Source organism: Lucilia cuprina, chromosome 4, assembly GCF_022045245.1.
Source record: "Lucilia cuprina isolate Lc7/37 chromosome 4, ASM2204524v1, whole genome shotgun sequence".
NCBI classification, from domain to species: domain Eukaryota; kingdom Metazoa; phylum Arthropoda; class Insecta; order Diptera; family Calliphoridae; genus Lucilia; species Lucilia cuprina.
In genome coordinates, this window is record NC_060952.1 from 95,622,071 (window position 1) to 95,649,641 (window position 27,571).

The 27,571-nt window shown below is 26.2% G+C and overlaps 1 protein-coding gene across 1 annotated transcript in view; it reads left to right on the top strand.

Annotated features, from left to right (window-relative positions):
- Positions 1-665: 665 nt before the first annotated feature.
- The window catches only part of LOC111683091, a 34,069-nt gene continuing 7,163 nt past the window's right edge, over positions 666-27,571 (top strand). The window contains 7 exon segments of the mRNA XM_046948849.1: positions 666-1,437; positions 4,985-5,075; positions 26,038-26,113; positions 26,116-26,198; positions 26,200-26,291; positions 26,490-26,598; positions 27,006-27,078. Coding sequence (XP_046804805.1) covers positions 1,418-1,437; positions 4,985-5,075; positions 26,038-26,113; positions 26,116-26,198; positions 26,200-26,291; positions 26,490-26,598; positions 27,006-27,078 — 544 coding nt within the window. The 5' untranslated portion in view covers positions 666-1,417.

Consider the following 27,571-nt stretch of genomic DNA (forward strand, 5'->3'; position numbering starts at 1 on the left):
ATATTAACACACATAATTAAAACTTTTAATATCTTTTAGTAATAAACACATAATCACTCACAATCAACAACTAGTTAAAATTAACAAATTCACTTTTTTACGTTAGTTAAACTTTAGATTTTCACTTTTTTTCTTTTTATTTAAATTTACTCTAGAGATTTGTTATGAATATGTCGGCACTTAAATAAATAACGGTAAATGTCCTCGCTTTCATTTTAGACTGAACATACCTTTTGAAATGCAGCAGCTTCACATGTAAAGAGTTGCCAAAACTTTTACCTTGAAAACGCCTAAAAATTTCATACAATCAATGGTGTTTCTGAAAAACTATTAATGACAATATTAAAAAAAAAATATTCAAAAGTTTTCTCAAAATTTTTAACAGGTCATTTTAAAAGTTATCCCACATGTTTTCATAAAATATATACAATTCCAACGAAATTTTGTCAACATTGTACAATAAGAAAACGAGATAATAGAAAAACAAATATTGCCACATTTAATAAAATTTTGCGAAAACGACATATGTTGGCAGCACTTCTATGAGAGACCCATCGTCACAATTCACAATAGTGGGGTAAATAAACAACAACAAAAGCAAAAACAACATACATATATTAAATTTTACACTCATTCTCACTCAATGCACATTTATTTTAGACGGGCGTCAGTCAAAATTTTTAGTTTTACGTTAGTAGTGAGTATTAAACACACGGTTTGACGGCTGGTCGGGTTAGCGAATATCTTTATTTGATTTTTTTTCTTAAAAGAAAAATGAAGTAGTGCAAAATTTTTTTCTATTAAATGTATGAAAAATAAAAAAGAAAAATTAATAAATATTAAATGAAAATAAGCAAAATGAAGCCCTTTTTCAATTGAAATAAAAAAAGTTTCAAGTCAAAGATCGAGTGGGCAGTCGGGAAAAAAGGAAAATAAGAAAATTTTATTTAGGCAGCAAAAGAAAAGAAGAAAAAAAATTGCATTTTGCTTATATGAAAAGTGAAAGAAAAATCCGTGGTAGTATATAGTTGTGTGTATATGTGAGCGCTAGTGAGTGTGTGTGTGTGTAAGTGAAGTTAGAAAAAGAAGAAATACAACAAATGAGAAAAAGGTGGAAAATAAAATTAAGCTTAAAAACAGCAACAACAATAACAAAAAGTGTGTGGGGTGCTTAAGCAGCCGCTAAATGGCCAGAGAGAAAAAACAGGCCTAAAATCAAACGGAAAACAGGAGCAAAAGGAAAAATAACAACAACAAAAGGAAAAAAGTTCTTTTTTTATGATAAAAGTTCAATTTGTTTTAAATCAAGTTATTCTTTTCTTTAAGTGGCAATTATTTGTTTATCAATTAAATTCTATTATTGCTCTTATAAACCTACAACAAAGCAACTACAAAAGAAGTTTATGGAAAAATTAAAATGAGTTCGAGTTGCGAAAGGTGTGTGCTTTTTCTTTTATACATACTTATTTTTCTTAAATGTTAAACTAATAAGAAGTTTTGTTGTTATTTTCTATTAACAATAAAGTGTTTTTTCTTTTCCTCTAGTTATTATGTTTTAAAATCATTTTCGCTTTTTCAGGGGCCCTGTTTAAAAAAAAATTCTTTAAAATTTATGAATAAACACAAATTAAAACAACAACATCACTCACCATCATAAACAACCACTGGCGTTGTAACATAAACATTTTTCATACCACTTAAATATTCCAATCTAAACAATAATTAACTAATTACTATTTTAAAACTTAAATTTGTAAAAAAATGAGGTCGTTCGTTGTTTCTGTTTAAACTTAAAAAGCAGATTTAAATGGTACTATAAACATTATTATTTGTTTGTGTAATTTTTCCTTGACTTAAATTAGCATTTGCAACTCCTCCCTTTTTTCCCCATTTTGTTGCCAAGTTTTTTTCGCTGCATTAATGCAATTTTTCTTTTAAACAAAAATTTGATTAATCTTTGTGTTCCTTTAATTCCGCACTTCCTTATTACAACAAAAATAAAAACTCTCACTCTCTTTACATTCATTACTCTCTTTGTATTAACATATTTCTCTGTTTCTTTTTGCCTAATCGAATCGATTTTTTATCCTATTAACAGTGTTGTCAATTGTGGAGGTCGAATGAGATAAATAGTGAGAGTTTTCCTATTAGATAGATAGATAGATAGATAGATAGATAGATAGATAGATAGATAGATAGATAGATAGATAGATAGATAGATAGATAGATAGATAGATAGATAGATAGATAGATAGATAGATAGATAGATAGATAGATAGATTGATTGATTGATTGATTGATTGATTGATTGATTGATTGATAGATAGATAGATAGATAGATAGATAGATAGATAGATAGATAGATAGATAGATAGATAGATAGATAGATAGGTAGATATATTGGTTTGCTAATGCGCTGCCAACGTTGTAAGATCTGACAACCATGTCTTTTTAGACTTTATAAAAATTTTATCTTAAAACTTGACTTGCACTATATATTCACTTTAAATTCACATAATTTTAACTAAAGCTTAACTTTCTAACAATAATAAAAACTAAGAAAAATTGTTATTAAATTAAAATTTCTTTAGTTTATTTTTATTTACCCTTTAAAAACTAACTGCTTTAAAAACGCCTAATTAGCATCATTACACTAAGAAAACCACTAAAGAGAAATAATAACACGCACTTTTTCTTTGATTAAACGAGTGAGAGTGTGAACTTCTCATTAAACTCACATAAGAAGACTATTGTGAATGATAGAGTTTTTAATATGAAAAAAATAAATAAATGAATGTGGTGTTTATGTCCTTTTAAGGAATATTTGTATATGTACATATGTATGTATGTGGTATAATGTGGTTGTTGAGTGATAAAGAAAAAACGTGTCATCCATAAAATACCAAAAAGCCGGAACTATTGTTAGATTTGAAATTTTACTCTTTATTTTTGCTTAGTTTTTTTTATAAATTAATAAATTTCATAATTAAATTTCCTGCTATTAATTGTTTACTGTTGTTTTGTTTTTGTTTATCTATAAATATAAACGCTGTAGATTTATTAAGTTGTCATCAGTTGTTGTGTTTTACTTTTCTTTTTGTTTCTTTGATTTAATGAATGAATTGAAATATTGAATGAAAACTATTTCTGTGCTTTTTTTATTTTATTTCTTGTCATCACACTTCATTCTATTTATTTTTACTCTATTTTTTTTGCGTATTTTTTCGGAATTTGCTCTTCTTCATTGCTCACCCTCTCTTTGGAGAAATTGTATATATTTTTTTGTTGTTTTTAAATTAAAGGAATCAAGTTGAAACTAGGGCGTTGCACAGTGTGTGTTTAAGTTTTTTTTCGTTTTAAATTTTCAAATTGGAATTGTTTAATTTTGCTAAATTTAATAACATTAAAAATTTCTAATAACAATTAATAATCGAAGCTTTTTTCACCATTAATTAAATTTACTTAAAATACCATTCGAAACAAGACTAATTTCATGTTTTTCAATATTTTTCAAACTTAACAAAACTTTTAGGAATAATTTCATGTTTTTTGAATATTTTTCAAACTTAACGAAACTTTATTTTATAATCTAATGAAATTTTAATAAATTTTTTAAAATTGTTTGAATATTTAATAAACTTAACGAAACTTTATTTTCTAAACTAATAACTATTTAATGGAACTTTTACTATGTTCACTGAATATATTTAAAATTTGTATAAAATCCATACAAATGGCTAAAATCCATACAATGGCTAAAATTAGCCATTTTAAAAACTTAACGAAACTTAATTTTCTGTATTTTTAGCATTATAACAAAACTTTTACTTTATTCGTTTGATATAATGAAAGTGTTTTATATATCAATGAAGATTTTGTAATTTTGGACATTTAAAAAACTTAACGAAACTTTATTTTTTCAACTAATAACTATTTAATGAAATTTTTTCTATGTTCATTGAAAATATTTAAAATTTTAATGTAATCTCAAAAAAAATCTTAATTTTAGGAATTTAAAAAACTTAACGAAACTTGATTTTCTGTAGTAATAACATTTTAACAAAACTTTTACTTTATTCGTTTGATATAATGAAAGTATTTTATAATTTAAAGAAGATTTTGTAAATTTGGACATTTAAAAAACATAACGAAACTTTATTTTCTAAACTAATAACTATTTAATGAAACTTTTTCTATGTTCATAGAAAATATTTAAAATTTTAATGAAATCCAGACAAATTTCTTCATTTTTGTCTTAAAAAAAACTTAACGAAACTCGATTTTCTGTAGTAATAACATTTTAACAAAACTTTTACTTTATTCGTTTAATATAAAGAAAGTATTTTATAATTTAAAGGAGATTTTGTAATTTTGGACATTTCAAAAACTTAACGAAACTTTGTTTTTTAAATTTACACAAATTTAAGGAAACTTTAGCCATATTTGACTTATATAATCAATATACTATACAAATCTGTAAAGATTTATAAGTTTTGGCATTTTAAAAAACTTAACGAAACTTTATTTTCTTAATTAATTAAAAAATTAATGACTATATTTCTTTATTTGTTTGTATATAATTAAAGTACTTTAAAAAACTTGAAAAATTGCTAGTTTTTGGACATTTAAAAAACTTAACGAAAGTTTGTTTTTTTAACAAAATTTAAAAAATAACATTCTTTGAAAAAAAATTTAAGTGGTTTTTAAATTCTAAAATTTTTTTTATTTTTGATAATTTAAAAATCTTAACGAAAATTTTTTTTTTATATTTAAAGACATTTCATTTATGTTTTAAGACATTTCAAAAAACTTAACGAATGCTTGTTTTTTTTTAAATTAATTTGTTTTTGTTAAAAGAGAAAAAAATGTCTTAAATTTTGTTTTAAAAAACTTAACGTAACATTATTTTTTTCACAAATTATATTCAAGTTGTTAGTTTCTAATTTCTTTTTAAATTTATTTGTATATTTTTTTCTAATTACAGAATAGAATGGGTGGAAATTATCGAACCCCGTACCAAAGAGCATATGTATGCCAATCTAACCACAGGCGAATGTGTTTGGGATCCACCTGAAGTAAGTTGTTGTTGTTTCTTTTCTTCTACATTCTTATTCTTTATAAACATAAAATAAAACAAACATTTTAAATAATTTGTTAAAAAAGAAAACTCATCATTTCAACACTTTTTATTTTCAAATGTTAGAAAATAAGTTTGTTTTGTTGTTAGTTTTTTTTTATATGTAATTTTTTTTTTCAAGCAAAAACCATCAGCCAATGTAAACACAAACATAAATGTGTTCTAATTTATTGTGTTGTTCCCTTTTTAGATAAACAGAGAGTTTTAAGAGCAGAGAGAAATAGGGAGCATAAATAAATATACCGTTAATCAAAGTTGAAAAAAAACAAGAATGAAAACACTGCAGCACACACTTGCATATTTAAGTAGCACTTAAAAGGATATTAACTAGTACTTAGTAGTAGTAGTTGTAGAAATAGGAAAAAGAACAAAAAAAAGCAATAACAACAATAAATTGAACATATAAAAGAGACCACAAATAGTTTTTAAAATATAAACATACAAACATACATACAATATGTAAATATGCTTTAAGTATTCACAGTTTTTTTATTCAGTTTTCGTTTTTTCTAGCTTTTTAACAAAACGAAATTGTCTTTTGTGTTTGATTTGTCTTTTCTTTTGTTATAAACAAAACATTTAATAGACTTTATATTAAAGCACGATTTTTGTTGTTGTTGCTGTTGTTGGTTTCATTGTTGTGCACTTGGTTGACGTTAATGATGATCATGATAATCATGATGATAATGTTAAAAATAATAAATATGTATGAATGTATGTTTGTGTCTCTTTGATTTTACAAGAGCAGTTCTTGTTTTTTTTTTTTTTTTTTTGCTATTACTCTTGTGAAGCAATGTGAGCAATTCCACTCCAATGATAATGACATCTGTTCAGTGCTATCTATATATAGATTGAATTTATTTGTTTTTTCTTTTTGTTCATCTTATGTTTTTGCTGTTTTATCTTGTATTTTTATTTATTTACTTATTTTTTTTCTATTTACTTTTAAAATTTGTGACTCTATTTTGAATCTTAATAATAGGAATACAGATTTTTTTGTAAATACAATTGAAATTAACAAATTTTTAGTTATTTTGAGAATTAAAAAAAATAACGAAATAATGAAATGATAATTATACAAAACTTTTGTTGAATTCATTTAATATAAAAAAAGTATTTTACAAATTTAGAAAATTTTAGTAATTTTGGACATTTAAAAAACTTAACGAAACTTTATTTTCAAATGATAAAAATACTTAAAATACTATTGAAATTTATAAAAATTTCCAAAATTTTATATATTTTAAAAACTTAACGAAACTTTAGGTTTGAAACTAATGAAAATTATACAAATATTTTGTTGTATTCGTTCAATATAATGAAAGTTCTTTACAAATCAAGAAAATTTTCGTAATTTTGGTTATTAAAAAAACTTAACGAAACTTTATTTTCTTAACTAATAAAATTTTAATAAATTGTTATAAATAAATTGTTATTGTTATATTCACTAAACATATAGAAAATTCATTATAAATCTAGAAATTTTTTCGTAATTTTGGATATTTAAACAACTTAACGAAACTTTATTTTCGAAACCTGTAAAATGTAAACAAAACCTTTTCTATATTTGATAAAAATAATTAAAATGCTATTAAAATTTATAAAAATTTCCAAAATTTTCGACATTTTAAAAACTTAACGAAACTTTAGTCTTTAAACTAATGAAAATTCGTTCAATATAATGAAAGCCTTTTACAAATCAAGAAAATTTTCGTAATTTTGGACATTTAAAAAACTTAACGAAACTTTATTTTCTAAACTAACTCCATTTAAACAAAACTTTTTTGGTATTCATTTAATATAATGAAAGTTCTTTACAAATCAAGAAAATTTTCGTAATTTTGGACAATTAAAAAACTTAACGAAACTTTATTTTCGAAGCTAATAAAAACTAAACAAAACTTTTGCTACATTTGAAAAAAATACCTAAAAAGCTATTGACATTTGTAAAAATTTCTAAAATTTTAGACATTTTAAAAACTTAACGAAACTTTAGTTTTTAAACGAATTAAAATTATACAAAACTTTTCGTAGATTCCTTTAATACAATAAAAGTATTTTACAAATATAGAAAATTTTTATAATTTTGGTTATTTGAAAAACTTAACGAAACTTTATTTTCTAAACTAACTCTATTTAAACAAATTTTTTTTGGTATTCCTTTAATATAATTAAAGTTCTTTACAAATTTAAAATTTTTCTTAATTTTGAACATTTAAAAAACTTAACGAAACTTTATTTTCGAAGCTAATAAAAACTAAACAAAACTTTTGCTTAATTTAATAAAAATACTTAAAATACTATTGAAATTTATCCACATTTCCAAAATTTTAGACATTTTAAAAAATTAACGAAACTTTAGTTTTTATACTAATGAAAATAATACAAAACTTTTGTTGGATTCCTTTAATATAATGAAAGTATTTTACAAATATAAAAAATTTTCGTAAATTTGGTTATTTGAAAAACTTAACGAAACTTTATTTACTAACTTATAAACATTTTTTGAAAACTATTGCTATATTCTTTAAACAAATAAACAATTTATAACAAAACTAAATTATAATTTTAAACATTTAAAAAACTTAACGAAACTTTATTTTCTAAACTAATACAAATTTTAACAAAACTTTTGTCATACTGATGGAAAATTTTCTTTATTTTAATCGTTTTGAAAAATTTAACGAAACTTTTTTTTCTTAACTAAAGAAATTTATGGCAAATTTTCTTATGTTTTATTTATAATACAAAAGCTTTTATTTAAAACCATAAATATTTTCAAAAATGTTCCTTTTTAAAACTTAACAAAATATCCTCTTTAAAAGACTTATTTTCCAATTTTAATAAATTCATTAAATTTCTTTTAATCTTAAAAATATTCTATGATTTTTCTTATTTAACAACAAGTTTAAACATTTTAAGTTGTCATCTTTTATAATATTTTAAAACATAGATTTACATACATATGTAAATATATTTGTTTGTATTGCAAAGCAGTTTAGTTTATATGTATGTATGTTATGCTGTCACTCTTCCTCTTTTGTTTGCCTATCAATTTGTCTAATATCCCAACTATTGTGACCTAATTTTTCTTTTTTTCAGTTTATTTAACTTATAGGCATATTTTTGCAAATGTCTACACTTCTAACAATACTTAAGATTCTTTTGTACATTCATCTTTTTCTTTACTTTGTGAACAAACAAATATTCTTTCTAATGTCAAATATTTCTATTGACAACTCTTTTTTCCCGTTTAATTTGCCATTGGCATCCTTTCGTTATAAACAAAATAGTTTACAAAGCTGTCACAGCTAAAAAAAAATTACATTTGACTTTTATATTTTTTGCTGTCAATCTCTTCTATTGTTTTGTTTATTAATTAACTGCCACTGTTTTGTAATCATTGTCATCGTTTTTGTCATCACTATTGTATTGACTTGTAGCTTTTGTTTATGGTTTCAATTTTTTGCAATAATTTATATTTTTTTCCCGACTTTTGTCATATTGTTGTTAATAATAATTTACATGTTAATTGATTTTAATAAGCTGCTAATAAATATTTTGTTTACACCTACACAATGTGGTTTTATTGTTTTGTTTTTTGTTGTTGTTTTTTTTTTTGTAATAATATGTTAAATTTATGTTTTTTGTCTATTTTAGTATTAAAATGTTTAATATTTTATATGAATTATGAGATCTTTTTTAAGTCTATTGTTTATTTTGGAATGTATTAATAAATTATCTGTTTTTATAAGTTAATGTGTTATATTTTTCAAAATATTACTTAATATTTTGATGTAGGAAAATTAAGATAATGAATGGAGGGTATTAAGGCAAAATGTTTTTTATTATTTAGTTAAACTGAACAAAAAGTGAAAGAGAAAAAATAGTTTTGATATTATAAGGAAAGTTATCGAATTAATAAAAAACTTCTTAATTCAACTAGAACTGAACTAGAACTGAATTAGAACTGAACTAGAACTGAACTAGAACTGAACTGAACTGAACTAGAACTAAACTAGAACTGAACTAGAACTGAACTAGAACTGAACTAGAACTGAACTAGAACTGAACTAGAACTGAACTAGAACTGAACTAGAACTGAACTAGAACTGAACTAAACTAGAACTGAACTAGAACTGAACTAGAACTGAACTAGAACTGAACTAGAACTAGAACTGAACTAGAACTGAACTAGAACTGAACTAGAACTGAACTAGAACTGAACTTGAACTGAACTAGAATTGAACTAGCACCGAACTAGAACTGAACTAGAACTGAACTAGAACTGAACTTGAACTGAACTAGAACTGAACTAGAACTGAACTAGAACTGAATTAAACAGAACTAAAATAGATTTTACACACAACTGAACTTGAACTAATGGTTTGACATTAAAATGTTTACATAGAGATGATGCATACATACACACATAATTGCAATTTTCCTCTTTCACTCTTTAAAAATTGTAAAATGTTTATAATTTTTTTTGCATTTCCCACATTAAGGAAGTAAATACAAAGTTTTCTACTTATTTTTGTAAAATAATAAAACTTGGATAATTTGTTAATTATTACACTAAATTTAACACAAAACTTAACTTCTTAACTACTTGTTAAACAACAAGAAAAAGAAAACTTTTGTAAAATTACTTCCAGCAACAAAGACGAGAAGATTTGAGTTGAACAAACGTTCATCCTTTGAAAAAATAAGCTACAACAATGCAAAAAGGTAATGCAGATTTTAAAACGGAATATGTTAATATTTTCCTCTCTTTAAACATTAGAGTTAATTTTTATTAATAAAGGTTTAAACAACAAAAGGTTTTAACAAACAAAAGCTAAAAGCATCTGCCTTTTAAACATTTTATATACAAAATCAAAGTTTTTATTAATATCCCTTTTTTATAGAAATTCAATAATTTTCCTTCGGCTTTTATGTGTTATTTTTTAACATTTCTTTGATTAGTGTACTTTAACTAGGACTGTTTTCTCTTCTCTACTCGTTCATTTGTTCTTCCTAAATACATACAGTGTTTGTTAATAATACGACAAAAAGTCTACATAGTTGTTGTTATTGTTGTACTTTTTAGTAACAAAGTTAGAACAAAAAAAATGCAATTTCCTGTTTTATACTTTATACAAAGCAGAAGAATGAAAAACTCAAGAAATAAAAACAAAATCCTCCCCACTCTGCTATTGTCCTTCATTTTAATGCACCCATATATGCAGACATACACAAGGCATGGAAAAGAGAGGAAGATAGACAAAGAGAAGTCCTTTTACTTCATTATGTGCAGCATGTCCCCATTATAAACTAAAATGGAGAGGAAAAAAAAACTTCAGACATTTAAATTGTTTTAAAAGTAAATGAAAATCATATTTTGTAAAATAGAAAAGTTTAAAAATTAATCCAAAACTGAACTAGATATGATCTAGTGCTGAACTAGAACTGAACTAGAACTGAATTAGAACTGAACTAGAACTGAACTAGAACTGAACTAGAATTGAACTAGAACTGAACTAGAACTGAACTAGAACTGAACTAGAACTGAACTAGAACTGAACTAGAACTGAACTAGAACTGAACTAGAACTGAACTAGAACTGAACTAGAACTGAACTAGAACTGAACTAGAACTGAACTAGAACTGAACTAGAACTGAACTAGAACTGAACTTCGACTGAACTAGAACTGAACTAGAACTGAACTAGAACTGAACTAGAACTGAACTAGAACTGAACTAGAACTGAACTAGAACTGAACTAGAACTGAACTAGAACTGAAATAAAACTGAACTGGAACTGAAGTAGAACTGAACTAGAACTGAACAATATAATTAAGCTAGAACTAAAGAAAATTAATCGGAACTGATTTAAAACTAAACTATCCAGTATAAAGTGTAATTTATTCGGAACAAAACAAGAACTCATTCGAATCTAAATTAAAAAAATCTAAATTAAAACAATCCAAGTAGAAATTATTAAAAAGTTTTATGGATTTATCGTAGTTTTACAACATGATTTAATTAATTCAAAGAACTGCCTTAGAAATATTAATGTTGAATGAATAGTTTGCAGTTGTTTAAACTCAAAAACACACACACACCAGATATCCTTTTATTTTTATTCTCTCTGCTGTGAGTTGATTGTGTTCATTGGTGTTGTTGGTGTATTTAACTTAAACGTATGGATTTGTTGTATTTTTTTTTCTTTTTCATTATGTATGCATGCATTGGCATGTTTTTTTATACATTATTATTGTTAGTTTTCTTACAATACTCTATCTACTCTCCTGTGTTTTTCTTTTCTTTTGTAAATTTAAATGTTAGTGACAGTTTTTCTTATACAGTATTTTTCCATTCATGGAAATTTTAATAATTCTTTCATTTCAATATTGTGCACTTTTTTTGTAGTTGAAGTTTTGCGTTTGTTTAAGTTTATATTCGAATTTAAGAAATAGCAACAATTTGTTTTAATATCGCAGACGTTTTTTTTTTAATTTATTTTTTGTTTTTGGTATTTTTTGTTCTTTTTTTTGTCGTGTCATGTACGGTTGTTTCTTTTACTTCCACTTTAGCAAACATATTCATGCTTAAAGTACGTGTTAAGAATTAAGAATTTTTTGAATTTTTTTCTTATATAAGAGATCTTGTTATAAGATTTTTTATTTTCGTTTATTATAAACGATTCACTTCCCCTTTCATTAAAGTTTTTTTTTATTACAATTTTTAAAGTTTTTCTTTGTTGAATATAGTTTAGGTTGGGCTGCACTGAAAGAAACAACAACATGCATTTATTTATTAATTTTAAATTGAATTATTAATCATTATCTATTAATGTTTTCAAAAAATCTATAAAAACTCTTTAAAAACTCTAAAAAGTCACTTGAAAATAGAAAATTCATGTGGCAACCTTTAAACTTACATCTCTAAATGTCATTAAAAATAATTTTAAATCTTCCTCTCACATTCTTTTTTTGACATTTTAAAACTGTAGCATTTTCTTTAAGTGTATAAGTACATGTGTGTCTGTTGTGTCTCAAATCTGACATTTAATGTTTTATTATTTTTGTTATCCTTTTAACTTGTATATGTAATACTGAGTGTATTTTTTCCTGCAGTTATACATATAAACAAGTATTAAGTAGTAGTAGTTGTTGTTAATATCAGTTATTGATTGTTTCTTGTTATTTTCTGTTTGGCTCTCTTCTTTGAGTGCTTTCATTGTTTAACCATTAGTTTTAATATAAAAAAAAAATAAATGTACAAAAAATACTTCCGGTTTATGATTTCTTTTTATTATGAATAATTTTACTTTTAATTTGTAAACCTTAGTTAGGGAACAAAGAACTAAAAATTTTGAGTTTTTTTGGTTTGCTTAACAAAAAGCAAGAAAATGACACTGACATTGTTTCAAATTAAAAGACAAACTGATTGTAAATTGAAATTATTTACTTTTTTACAGGTTTCATTAGCATTTTCTGTGCTGTTAGAGTGTCAGTGGTTTAGAAACCTTATTTTTTAAATTTGTTTTTATTATTTTTGTTAAATATTGTTGGTTATTATTAACTGGCGCTTGTTTGTGAAGTGTCTGTTTTTTGGTATTGCCCTTTTTTGGTTAAGGGCTTTAGTTGCTTAACTGTGTTTTTTTTTGCTATACGATGTTAGTATGAAAAGTTAATTAAATGGATACAGAACTGAAATTGAATTTGAATTGATTCAGTGATAGATAGATAGAAAGATAGATAGATAGATAGATAGATAGATAGATAGATAGATAGATAGATAGATAGATAGATAGATAGATAGATAGATAGATAGATAGATAGATAGATAGATAGATAGATAGATAGATAGATAGATAGATTGATAGATAGATAGATAGATAGATAGATAGATAGATAGATAGATAGATAGATAGATAGATAGATAAATAGATAGAGATGGAAATGAACTATAACAGATCCAGACTTAAAATAGTACTAATCCAAAATTAAACTAGAATTGATGTTTAAGTGTTCAAGAACTAATTTAAAATAGATCCAGAATTAAACTACAGCTGATCTTTAAGTGAGCTAGAACTAATTTAAAATTGTTTTAGAATTCAACTAGAACTGAACTAGAACAGTTCTAGAAAGAAAATGAACTAGAATTGCCTCTGAACAGTACTTGAACTTTCTGAGAAGTAAATAACAATTGATACGGAATTCAACTGGAACTCAACCAGAACAGAATTGCATTTGATCCTGAAATTAAGTTAATTTGATCTTGAAGTGAATATATTCAAACCTAAACTACTACTTAACTAGATCTAATCCGAAAATGATCCCTCATTGAACTGAAATATATCTAAAACTGATGTATAACTAAACATAAATTTATCAATATAGAAAATTAGAATTTTAAATTCTTTTTCTCAAACCACCTATTAATTTAGTAGATACAAAACTCTTATCATTCTGAAACGTTTTTTATGTGACGCTACATTTTGTGTTTCTTAATTACTTTCTCACCTTCTGTTTTGTTTTTCTATTTCGTTTTCAACTTGTTATTAATTTGCACTTGTTCTTTTTCTTCTTAACATTATAAACCCAAATTTAAAAACAAGTGCTTTAACAAGAACACTTTTGACCCCGGAACGCTAATGGGAAACTAAAAACTGAAATGTATATATAATTTGTTTTTCAAAACCTTTCCCGGTTAAAAATATATTTATGTACATGTGTTACCCACAATTAACCAACTTTGTTGTTTTTTTTTATCAAGTTTGGTTTTATTCTTTGTTAAATCATTAACAACATTAAATTTATTGTACATTAACATAATTTAGGTTTTTTTGTTACTTGTACAATTTTAATTTTTTTATCAAATTTAGGTCAAATTTAAAAACTATACAAGGTTTTTCTTACCATGGAAAGTTGTTGAGGTCAGTGTAGTAAGGCAAGTTTTAATGCATACATATGTTAGCTTTTACATTTCCTTAACAATAATTTAAAGTAAACGATAACGGTTTCAATGAAAATATTGGCAATAAATTTGTCATTTCATTGAAATTAGCATTCACTTAGAATGATAACCTAGAGTAGTAATGTGACATTAACTGTCTAAGAGGTTGCCAGTTTTTCTTTCATAACATATAAATATCTTAAAAAAAACGCCAGTAATTAAAAGGCGTTAAAAACAAAGTTTTTTTTTAATGAAGGAAGGGATTTTTTTTAAAACATTATGATTAAATTATAAATATTTTACAATCCATTTAACTTTATGCAATTAAACGTAATGAAAATGTTTAGCAATTAAATTTGAAAAACAATATAAATGTAATACAACAACAACAACTACAAAAAACCTTGCCACAATTTTTAAAAGAAATTTCAACATTCAAACACAACATTTTCTCATTTTGAATAGTTTGCGTTTAAAATTTGTATATATTTTTTGTTTCGGTTTGCTGTTGTTGTGAAAATGAAAACAAAAAGTACATATTTAAAATAAAATAACTACAGAAAATCCATTTACTATATAAAAGCTATTTCTAAAACACAACAAAGTAATAATGTTTGTAGTTGTTGTTGTTGCTATTTCTTTAATCAAACATTTGAAAACAATTTTGAAAATAAAACTGAAAGTATACTTGGGGTTATATACATACATATACACAATGTTCATACACAAGTATATAAATATTTTTCTGTAATAGTTGTTGTTGTTGTTTCGAGCTTCATAAGAAATTGCCTCATCCATATAAAACATTCATCCATTCAGTCAGTCATCCAAACAATTCATCTATCCATTGCCCACTTCGTGCACAACCAACTACAAAATACATACTTACTTCTTTTTACTGTGACTTAACTAAGTCCCAGGCTAAAACAATAACAAAATAACAAAAAACTCAATAATTGCTGATAAAGAAAGAAATAACATTAATAACTTGAGAAATAATTTATGATTTCATTTATGTATTTAAATTTTAAAATATGTATATTTCTAAATAAAAATATCATACACGATTAATAAAAATTAATTAGTTTTACACTTTAACCTGAAAATTTATAATTCCTTTATGTATTTTTTTAAGATTTTATATTAATTCCTTTGAAAATGCTAATATTAACATTAATTTGGCAACATTGTTTGGCAAGTGCAAAATGTAAACAACTTTTAAGCTAATAGTTTCAAGTGAATGATTTTTGCAAGAAAAAAAAAACAAAAGGACAAAGAAGAAGATGGCGAATGCTTGCAAATTCATTATTTGTTTACATTTGCAGAATGACACCATATCTTATTGTATGTGTAAGTGTGTTTGACATAGAAATGCAAAACAATCACCTAAACTTGTTGTTATTCATCTTCTTATTACTAATGCCAAAAACTTAATCATGTTTTATTAGGTAATTTATACTTTGTCACAAAAAAAAATAAACAAGAATCCCTACTGATAAATAAATTTAAACAATGTAAAACATTAATTATATATAAGTACACTAATAATAACAAAATAATGCAAATTTTCTTTTTTTTGCATTTAATTTAGGCCAATGATGATCATTATGTTTTGTCATTGTTGTTATCTTTTTTTTTTTCTCTTTCAAACTATTTAAGTTTTATTTAATATTTTTTGTTTGTTCTACATTGTTGTCATTATTATTTGATATTTGTTGTTATTGCTGTTGTTGTATGTTATCATTAGTTAGAGAGTGTGACAGCAACAATATACATATATTTTGGTACATGATGGGATAATTTGTTTGGATGTGTGTGTCTGTCCTATTGAGTGTCTCTCGGTATTCAGGGTGTTTTAGGTTAAATAGATGATGTAAATGTAGTTTTTTTTAGGAAAAAAACGCACTGAAATATTCTGTAATATTGGAGACTATACATACGCATAAATTTTGCAGTAGGGCTTATCACAGTTTATTTGGAGATACAAAATTAAAATTTAACTTAGAATATTCGAAAATATTATCTTAATAATCTAAAAATTTTTATTTAAAAAGTAATTTTGAATATGAAATTTAACCAATTTTCTGATTTTGAAAATAAATTCGAAATTTTGTTCCTAATTTAAAAATGTCAAAATTTATTAAAAGCAACAGTAATTTATGATTTTATTACAAAAAAAACTCTTAAATTTTGAAATTTTATGCTAATTTAGAAATAAAGGAATTCAACATTAAAGTTGTTGTATAAAAACTCATACATTTAATAAATATTTAAGAAATTTAATAATTTTTTTTGAAAAATTTTCAAATTTGGTTGTTTTCTCATATTCGAAATTAAGATTGAATATTCGAAATATTAATGTTTTTTAACTAAATATGACACATAAATAACAGTAGTTTTTGATTTTATTTTCAAAAACATTAAAAATTTTTACATTTTTGTTATTTCGAATTTAAGTTCGAATTTACGAAATTTAACTATTTTTAAGCTAAAAATGTTTTAGTTTATTAAATTTAATAAAAATTTATGATTTCAATATAAAAAGTTATAAAATTTACTATTTAAAAATTTTTAAATATTTTTGTTATTTCGAATTTAAGTTTAAATTTTCGAAATTGAACATTTTTAAGCTTAAAACGTTTTAGATTATTAAATTTAATAAAAATTTATGATTTTTTTTATAAAAAATCAAAAAATTTATTAATTTTTATAATTTCGAATAATAGAACGAATTTTCGAAGTTAAGCTTTAAGCGTAAAAAATTAATTAAATTGTTTGATTTAATAATAATTAAAGAAATTATTTTTAATAATCATAAATTTAGGCGATTTTTAAAATTTCGAAATTATGTTCGAATTTTCAAAATTAAGCATTAAGAGTAAAAAATAAATTCAATTGTTTAATTTAATAATAACTAATGAAATTATTTCCAATAATCGTAAATTTTTGGCATTTTTCTAATTTTTTGAAATTATGTTCGAATTTTCGAAATTAAGCTCGAACTATAAAAAAATGAAATAATTTTTTAAATTAAACAATAACTTATAAAATTATTTCCAAAAATCATAAATTTTGACAATTTTTCTAATTTCGAAATTATGTTTCAAATTTTCGAAATTGCATTAATACCTCAAAATTTCCTAAATTAATCAAATTTAAATGTAATTTATGATTTTAGCCAAAAACGTTATAACATTTTATAGTTTTTGAAATTTCGAAATTAAGTTCGAATTTTCGAAATTCTAATTATACCATAAATTTTTCCTTAATTTGCTAAATTTAAATAAAAATTTGCAATTTTTTAACAAAAATCTTTAAATTAGCTTCTTTTTTATAATTTCGAAATTAAATTCGAAAATTCGAAGTTGATATTCTGACGAAAAATATGTCAATTTTATGAATTTAATAGCAATTTTTCGCAAAAAGTTATAATTTTTTTTAATTTTTTTAATATCGAAATTAAGTTCGAATTTTCGAAATTAAGCTTTTACACTAAGAACTTTTAAATTAATAAAATTTATTAATAATAATTTATGATTTTATTACGAAAAACCCTAAAATTTTAATATTAAGTTCAAATCGAACTTTCTTCAAACAAAACTTCTCGAATACGACTGCTTTAAAACAAACTGTGATTAGCCCTAATGTAAAATAAACTTGTGCAGGCTGTGTGGCACATACCACAAAAACAATATAGATTATTATCTATATGATAATGATGCTGCTGTTGCTGCTGCTGATGACGATGATGACGTTTTGTTGGTGTTGATGACCTAATTTTGTTTTGTTTAGTCCATTATAATATTAACAGAAAACAATAATAAAAATATAAAAAAAATATATATTAAACTGATACTCAAGCCATCCATATGTACAGACAATATACATTTCATTGGTCAATAATATTTTTAGCATGAAATTTCTGAATTTTTATTCTGTTTAACTTTGCCTGTCTGTCTTTCTGCATTATGAGAATTTTTGCACAATTTTCCAATTAAATATTTGCTGTTCTTTTTTATTTATACTCAAATAACAACAATTTTATAAATAACATATGCAAAATTGTTGGAAAAATATTTATTAATTAAAATTAACAAAGAAAAATTATGAAATAAAAAAAAAAAAACACATGAACACTTTCAGTCATTTATTAAACAAAATGCGATACAATTCTAAATAGTAAAATGTAAATGATGATAAATAATTTATTATTGTTTTTTTTTGCTATTTTGTAATTGAATTCTAAATATGTTTTAGATATTTGTAATATTATGTAAATATATTTTACAAAATTAAACAGAGACGTATGGAAAAAGTACAGAAAGGGAATGGTTTAAACAATCATATTTAATAAAATCATAAAAATCATAAAGTTTTCTAATTAATAAAGTTCGCAGCACTTAAGTCTTTTAAACATATTTGTTATTTAATTTTAGCCTTCATTTAAAATAAAACTATGAAATAGTTTAAAATAAAAATGTTAATATTGACATCAATTTTTATTTAATATTGAACTTTTGGCATGAGTAGTCAGCCATGCCAAGCAGAGCAGTAAGTCAAAGAGGTGAAGGTCCTGTTGCTAAAATGTTTCTCTGTTTTTTTTTTCTATTTGTAATTCAATTGACATTTTGTCCTCGTTATCAAAAGAGATGCTGCTCATCTGTTATCTCATGATTTGCTTCTTATTCTTTAGATTCTTCTTTATACACTCTATGTAATAGAGCATATTGATTAATGTTGAAAATACAAGGATGGAAAAGTTGAATAGAATGTTTTTTGGACTATTGACTAGTTAACAGTAAGAAGTCTAGTCCATAGTATAGTCTAGCCTATAATCTGGTCTATAATCTAGTCTATAACCTAGTCTATAGTGTAGTCTATAGTCTAGTCTATAGTCTAGTCTATAGTCTAATCTATAGTCTAGTCTATAGTGTAGTCTATAGTCTAGTCTATCGTCTAGTCTATAGTCTAGTCTATAGTCTAGCCTATAGTCTAGTCTATAGTCTAGTCTATAGTCTAGTCTATAGTCTAGTCTATAGTCTAGTCTATAGTCTAGTCTATAGTCTAGTCTATAGTCTAGTCTATAGTCTAGTCTATAGTCTAGTCTATAGTCTAGTCTATAGTCTAGTCTTTAGTCTAGTCTTTAGTCTAGTCTATAGTCTAGTCTATAGTCTAGTCTATAATCTACTATGTGGTCTAGTCTATATTGTAGTCTTGATTGAAGTCTGTTTTGTATTAGTTTTCCATCCCTGCTTATAAACTTTGCCATTTTTCTTGTATTTGCTAATAATATTACAAAATAAGTAAGAGCAAATATTAAAAAGAATACAAATTGTTTAGTAAATGAAATCTGTATTTTGAAGCTTCCGTTTATTTCATTCTTAAACATTTTTTTTGTTGCCCCCAAAACAAAGAACAGAAGCCAACATTTCATTACAAACTGCTGACTGAGTGACATCCAATGATGACGAAGATGAAGGTCATTGAAGAAGAGGAAAAGAAAAAAAATCAGAAAAAAAAACAACAACAAGATGAATGAAAATAATGAATGAAGAGAAGAAGTGGTGGGGATTGAAAATGGCCTAGTCCGAAAATACATAAACTACTCATATTGAAATACAGATATACATATATAATATTTCTTATTACATGTTTCAAAACAAATGCAACTCTCGGTATATTTGTATATTTGAATAATGTTTGTAACTAATTGTATGTTTTGCAAAAATAACCTTGAACTCTTAACATACTAATACGAAAGCATATTATTTACATACAATAGCAACATGTTTATAAACATTAATACATAGATTTGGATTGGTGTGTATGTGTGTTCATGTTGACATTTACATTTAGTTCGGATTTTACATACAGACATGTACTGCAAACAATTATAAAATGCAACCATAGTTGCCAAACCTTATCCGAGAAGATTTTCTTTTGTAGAAATAATCGTATAGAAAAGAGATAAATATAGAAGACATTTTTTGCTCGAATACGAACAAGGATTATAAAAGTTATAAAATAATATCTTCTGGCAACACTGTTCTTTAAAAGCAGTAGTAGGTAAATGCAATAATTAAAATATGTATGACATTGATAAACTGCAGACGCATAACAACCTAAAGGTTTTAATTATTTGTATATTTTTTTTTAACTTTGAATATTAAGTCAAATCCATTAAAACCCAGTTTCATACTTTATTAATAAAAATGTTTTTTTTTAAGACTAGTCTATAGTCTAGTCAATAGCGTAGTCTATAGTCTAGTCTATACTAGTCTATAGTCTAGCGAATTACGGTTATAAAGACAGCAGCCTCTACAATAGACTAGATGACTATAACCTAGACTGTATATTAGGCTATAATCAATGGAATAAACTAAAGAATAGACTAAATTATAGATCAGATTACAGATTAGCCTCTTTAGCCTAGCGTCTATAAAAGACTAGACAACAGACTAGACTAAACTAAGCTACAAACCTAGACCATAGATAAGCCTGTAACTGTAGACTAAAATATAGACTAGATTATAAACTAAACTATAGACTAGACTATAGACTAGACTGTTGACTAGACTATAGACTAGACTAAAGACCAGACTACAGACTAGAATCTAGACTAGGCTATAGACTATACTATAGACTAGACTATAGAATAAACTATAGACTAGACTATAGAATAGACTATAGACTAGACTATAGACTAGACTATAGACTAGACTATAGACTAGACTATAGACTAGACTATAGACTAGACTATAGACTAGACTATAGACTAGACTATAGACTAGACTATAGACTAGACTATAGACTAGACTATAGACTAGACTATAGACTAGACTATAGACTAGACTATAGACTAGACTATAGACTAGACAAAAATATTTTGTATACATTATTTCTTCTCATCCTGTTTGGTTTTGTGTGGTTTTATTTAAAATTATACATACCTTGTGAACGTCTTGATGATGTTGAGATTTGTTGCATATCCATGGAACGTGATGAATCACCAGTGCCAACGCTATTTTTGGTGTACACGAACGCGCAAAATGATACAAAAAGAAGTTAAAGAGAAAAAAAACATTAAAATACTTGCACAATATTAAGAAAAAAAAGGCAGGCAGGCAAAGAAAGAGAAAAAAACAAAGAATAACAATAATTTTTAATTTAAACAAAAATAAAAATTTGCTTTGAAATTAATAATTTGAGATGAATAAAGAAACAAAAACATAATATGTAGTTGAAATAAAAGAAAAAAAAAATTGGCCAAACAATTAAACATTATTCTAGGCAGACAAAAGGCCTGACAGACAGTCAATCCAACAAACAATATTAAGTACTTGAGAAAAAAATAAAAATAAACAGAAAAAGCAACAAAACAAAAATATTCAAATATAAACAAAAGAATAGAATATAAACCGAATACATACCGAAAACTTTGACGCCCACGTGGACTTGAGAGTATTTCGGTGGTTAGTTTCTCTTCCGAACTGGCATGGAATGGCAAACCAGCACTGCTGCGTTTATTAGTGCCACCAATACTACCACCATCTCCTCCCCTTATACTGCCCCCACCACCAATACTCCCCGCACTGCCTGTAGTGTTAGTGTTGCTATTTTGCGTATGGAGATTATGATGATGACTACTATTGATGCTGCTGCTGCTATTGCCACGCTGAGATGATGAACGTATTTTAGGCATAGAGGGCGATGAATGCTGTGATGACTGATGATGTTGCGGCTGCTGCTGCGATTGTTGTTGCTGATGCTGTAGCAATTGTTGTTGTAATGTTTGTGTACTAATCTCACGTCGATCACTGGGATCGGTATTTTGTTTGAGCGTTTGCAATTTAGCCAGTGGTATGATGTCACATTTACTCGGCCTATGCCAGACGGTCTTCTGTGAGGCAGCATTATAGTAATAGAAACGTTGCGTATTTGTATCAAACAATTCCCACCATTGTGATGAATCGGTGCGCTTAATTGGTACATCCTGAAACAAATAAAGAGAAAAAAACAACAAAAACAAATTGAGTTAGATACAAACAGATCAGAGCAGAAAATATCAAGAGATTTTAAAATTATAAATAGATTATGATAAAAATTTAAACAAATTAAAAGTAAACAATTTGGAAAAAAAATTAGGAATATTTAAACAAATTAACTTTATTCAAACTTTAGAATAATAAAATACAGAAATTAGATTAACATATCAGCTGTAATTAAGCATTTTTCCTAAAATTAACAAATAACAATTCTCTGCCTAACTAAGTTTATATCTCTAAGACCCTTTTATCATTTCAAATTAAATATCTCAAATTAAACAACTAAATTATTCTACAATACATATAATTTCTTTATTTACGTTTAAAAACAACCAAATTTAAACAATACAAAATCTTTAATTTTTTTTATTTATATATTTCTCGTAAAATAAGAATAAAAGTGTTTACTTATATGTGTGTATTTTACTTTAATGAGTGCTGTTTTTATATTAAAAAACAAGTAAGAGTTCTATATTCGGCTGTGCCGAATCTTACATACCCTTCACCATGATGTGTTTAAAGCCTTTTGTACCTTTTGACGAACGAAAAAGTACCAAAAAGTCTCCATCTATGGATCCTCAGTTAATCCGGGCCATACAAACTTAATTACATGTTCCTAGGTTCAATATTGTAGAAATTGTAAAAAGTACCTTTTGAAGAACGAAAAAGTACACTAGACTATAGACTAGACTATAGACTAGACTATAGACTAGACTATAGACTAGACTATAGACTAGACTATAGACTAGACTATAGACTAGACTATAGACTAGACTATAGACTAGACTATAGACTAGACTATAGACTAGACTATAGACTAGACTATAGACTAGAACTAAAGACTAGACTATAGACTAGACTATAGACTAGACTATAGACTAAGACTATAGACTAGACTATAGACTAAAGACTAGACTAGACTAAGACTAGACTAGACTATAGACTAGACTAGACTATAGACTAGACTATAGACTAGACTAGACTATAGACTAGACTATAGACTAGACTATAGACTAGACTATAGACTAGACTATAGACTAGACTATAGAATAGACTATAGACTAGACTATAGACTAGACTATAGACTAGACTATAGACTAGACTATAGACTAGACTATAGACTAGACAATAGACTAGACTATAGACTAGACTATAGACTAGACTATAGACTAGACTATAGACTAGACTAAAGACTAGACTATAGACTAGACTATAGACTAGACTATAGACTAGACTATAGACTAGACTATAGACTAGACTATAGACTAGACTATAGACTAGACTATAGACAAGACTATAGACTAGACTATAGACAGACTATAGACTAAGACTAATAGACTAGACTATAGACTAGACTATAGACTAGACTATAGACTGGACTATAGACTAGACTATAGACTAGACTATAGACTAGACTATAGACTAGACTATAGACTAGACTATAGACTAGACTATAGACTAGACTATAGACTAGACTATAGACTAGACTATTGACTAGACTATAGACTAGACTATAGACTAGACTATAGACTACACTATAGACTAAACTATAGACTAGACTATAGAATGGACTATAGATTAGACTATACTATAGAATAGACTATAGACTAGGCTATAGACTAGACTATAGGCTAGAATATAGACTAGACAATAGACTAGACTATAGACTATACCATAGATTAGACTATAGACTAGACTACATACAAGACTATAGACTAGACTATATACTAGACTATAGACTTGACTATATATAAGACTATAGACTTGACTATAGACTAGACTGTAGACTTGACTATAGACTAGACTATAGCTTAGACTATAGACTAGACTACAGCCTCTATAGTCTAGGCTATAGTCTAGTCTATAGTCTAGGCTATAGTCTAGTCTATAGTCTAGTCTATAGTCTAGTCTATAGTCTAGTCTATAGTCTAGTCTATTGTCTAGTCTATAGTCTAGTCTATAGTCTAGTCTATAGTCTAGTCTATAGTCTAGTCTATAGTCTAATTTAAACTGTAGACTAGACTATAGACTAGACTATACACTAGTCTATTTTATTTGAATTATTATATGATCTTCACCTCCTTGTAAAAACGTTTGAAAAGACCTTAAACTTTTATTACTTCTAGAACTGAAACCGCAAAACACAACAGCAATCGGGCGGGATTATTTCCAGAATTTTTTTTCTTTTAAATAAATAACCTTGACTTATTTGCTTTTTTATTTGGTTTTGTTTTTTACATAGATCTGTTTATTATACCCTTCACCTTCGTGAGAAGGGTATATATAAGTTTGTCATTCCGTTTGTAATTTCTATAATATAATTTTCCGACCCTATAAAGTATATATATTCTGGATCCTTATAGGTAGCGGAGATGATTAAGCCATGTCCGTCTGTCTGTCTGTCCGTCTGTCTGTCTGTCTGTCTGTCTGTATGTTTGTTGAAATCAGTTTTTAGAAGACCCCAGATATCTGCGAGATCCGAATCTTCCATAATTCTATCAGACATACGACCGGCAAGAACGCTATTTAAAATCAGCAAAATCGGTCCATAAATAACGGAGATATGAGCAAAAAACCGAGACAACCTCTGAAAATTTCATATAAAATTTAGATTTTTTATTCATGCTCAGACAGAAACTGCAAAAAACAAAAACAAATACATAACAATACGGTAAATATTGTTATTGTAATTTGTTTATAAAAGCAAAGCAGAGCAAGAGCAGCAGAGCAAGAGTAGCAGAGCGAGAGCAGCACTAATGTTTTGTTATTGGCTAGAAATATGAAATTAAGTATGGTAAGCCTGGGATTAAGTGAGAACCTATAAAAGGGGACTTTCTGGTACTTTTTTCGTTCTTCAAAAGGTATTTTTTTGAAATTTCTATAATATTGAAACCTAGAAACATGAATTAAGTATGCATGGCCCGGATTAATGAGGACCCAAACAAGGGGAGTTTTTGGTACTTTTTTCGTTTTTCAAAAGGTACTTTTTGCAATTTCTACAATATTGAACCTAGAAACATGTAATTAAGTATGTATGGCCCGGATTAAGTGAGGACCCATAAAAGGGGACTTTTTCGTTGTTCAAAAGGTACTTTTTGCAATTTCTACAATATTGAACCTAGAAACATGTAATTAAGTATGTATGGCCCGGATTAAGTGAGGACCCATAAAAGGGGACTTTTTGGTACTTTTTCGTTCTTCAAAAGGTACTTTTTACAATTTCTACAATATTGAACCTAGGAACATGTAATTAAGTTTGTATGGCCCGGATTAACTGAGATCCATAGATGGAGACTTTTTGGTACTTTTTCGTTCGTCAAAAGGTACAAAAGGCTTTAAACACATCATGGTGAAGGGTATGTAAGATTCGGCACAGCCGAATATAGAACTCTTACTTGTTTTTTAATATAAAAACAGCACTCATTAAAGTAAAATACACACATATAAGTAAACACTTTTATTCTTATTTTACGAGAAATATATAAATAAAAAAAATTAAAGATTTTGTATTGTTTAAAATTTGGTTGTTTTTAAACGTAAATAAAGAGAAATTATATGTATTGTAGAATAATTTAGTTTGTTTAATTTGAGATATTTAATTTGAAATGATAAAGGGTCATAGAGATATAAACTTAGTTAGGCAGAGAATTGTTATTTGTTAATTTTAGAAAAATGCTTAATTACAGCTGATATGTTAATCTAATTTCTGTATTTTATTATTCTAAAGTTGAATAAAGTTAATTTGTTTAAATATTCCTAATTTTTTTTCCAAATTGTTTACTTTTAATTTGTTTAAATTTTTATCATAATCTATTTATAATTTTAAAATCTCTTGATATTTTTCTGCTCTGATCTGTTTGTATCTAACTCAATTTGTTTTTGTTGTTTTTTTCTCTTAATTTGTTTCAGGATGTACCAATTAAGCGCACCGATTCATCACAATGGTGGGAATTGTTTGATACAAATACGCAACGTTTCTATTACTATAAGCTGCCTCACAGAAGACCGTCTGGCATAGGCCGAGTAAATGTGACATCATACCACTGGCTAAATTGCAAACGCTCAAACAAAAATACCGATCCCAGTGATCGACGTGAGATTAGTACACAAACATTACAACAACAATTGCTACAGCATCAGCAACAACAATCGCAGCAGCAGCCGCAACATCATCAGTCATCACAGCATTCAATCGCCCACTATGCCTAAAAAACGTTCATCATCTCAGCGTGGCAATAGCAGCAGCAGCATCAATAGTAGTCATCATCATAATCTCCATACGCAAAATAGCAACACTAACACTACAGGCAGTGCGGGAGTATTGGTGGTGGGGGCAGTATAAGGGGAGGAGATGGTGGAAGTATTGGTGGCACTAATAAACGCAGCAGTGCTGGTTTGCCATTCCATGCCAGTTCGGAAGAGAAACTAACCACCGAAATACTCTCAAGTCCACGTGGCGTCAAAGTTTTCGTGTATGTATTCGTTTATATTCTATTCTTTTGTTTATATTTGAATATTTTTGTTTTGTTGCTTTTCTGTTTTATTTTTATTTTTTTCTCAAGTACTTAATATGTTTGTTGATTGACTGTCTGTCAGGCCTTTTGTCTGCCTAGAATAATGTTTAATTGTTTGGCCAATTTTTTTTTTTTTATTTCAACTACATATATATGTTTATGTTTCTTTATTCATCTCAAATTATTAATTTCAAAGCAAATTTTTATTTTTGTTTAAATTAAAAATTATTGTTATTCTTTTGTTTTTTTCTCTTTCTTTGCCTGCCTGCCTTTTTTTTCTTAATATTGTGCAAGTATTTTAATGTTTTTTTTCTCTTTAACTTCTTTTTGTATCATTTTGCGCGTTCGTGTACACCAAAAATAGCGTTGGCACTGGTGATTCATCACGTTCCATGGATATGCAACAAATCTCAACATCATCAAGACGTTCCACAAGGTATGTATAATTTTAAATAAAACCACACAAAACCAAACAGGATGAGAAGAAATAATGTATACAAAATATTTTTGTCTAGTCTATAGTCTAGTCTATAGTCTAGTCTATAGTCTAGTCTATAGTCAAGTCTATAGTCTAGTCTATAGTCTAGTCTATAGTCTAGTCTATAGTCTAGTCTATAGTCTAGTCTATAGTCTAGTCTATAGTCTAGTCTATAGTCTAGTCTATAGTCTAGTCTATAGTCTAGTCTATAGTCTAGTCTAAAGTCTAGTCAATAGTCTAGTCTATAGTCTACTATAGTCTAGTCAATAGTCTAGTCTATAGTCTAGTCTATAGTCTAGTCTATAGTCTAGTCTATAGTCTAGTCTATAGTCTAGTCTATAGTCTAGTCTATAGTCTAGTCTATAGTCTAGTCTATAGCCTAGTCTATAGTCTAGTCTATAGTCTAGTCTATAGTCTAGTCTATAGTCTAGTCAATAGTCTAGTCTATAGT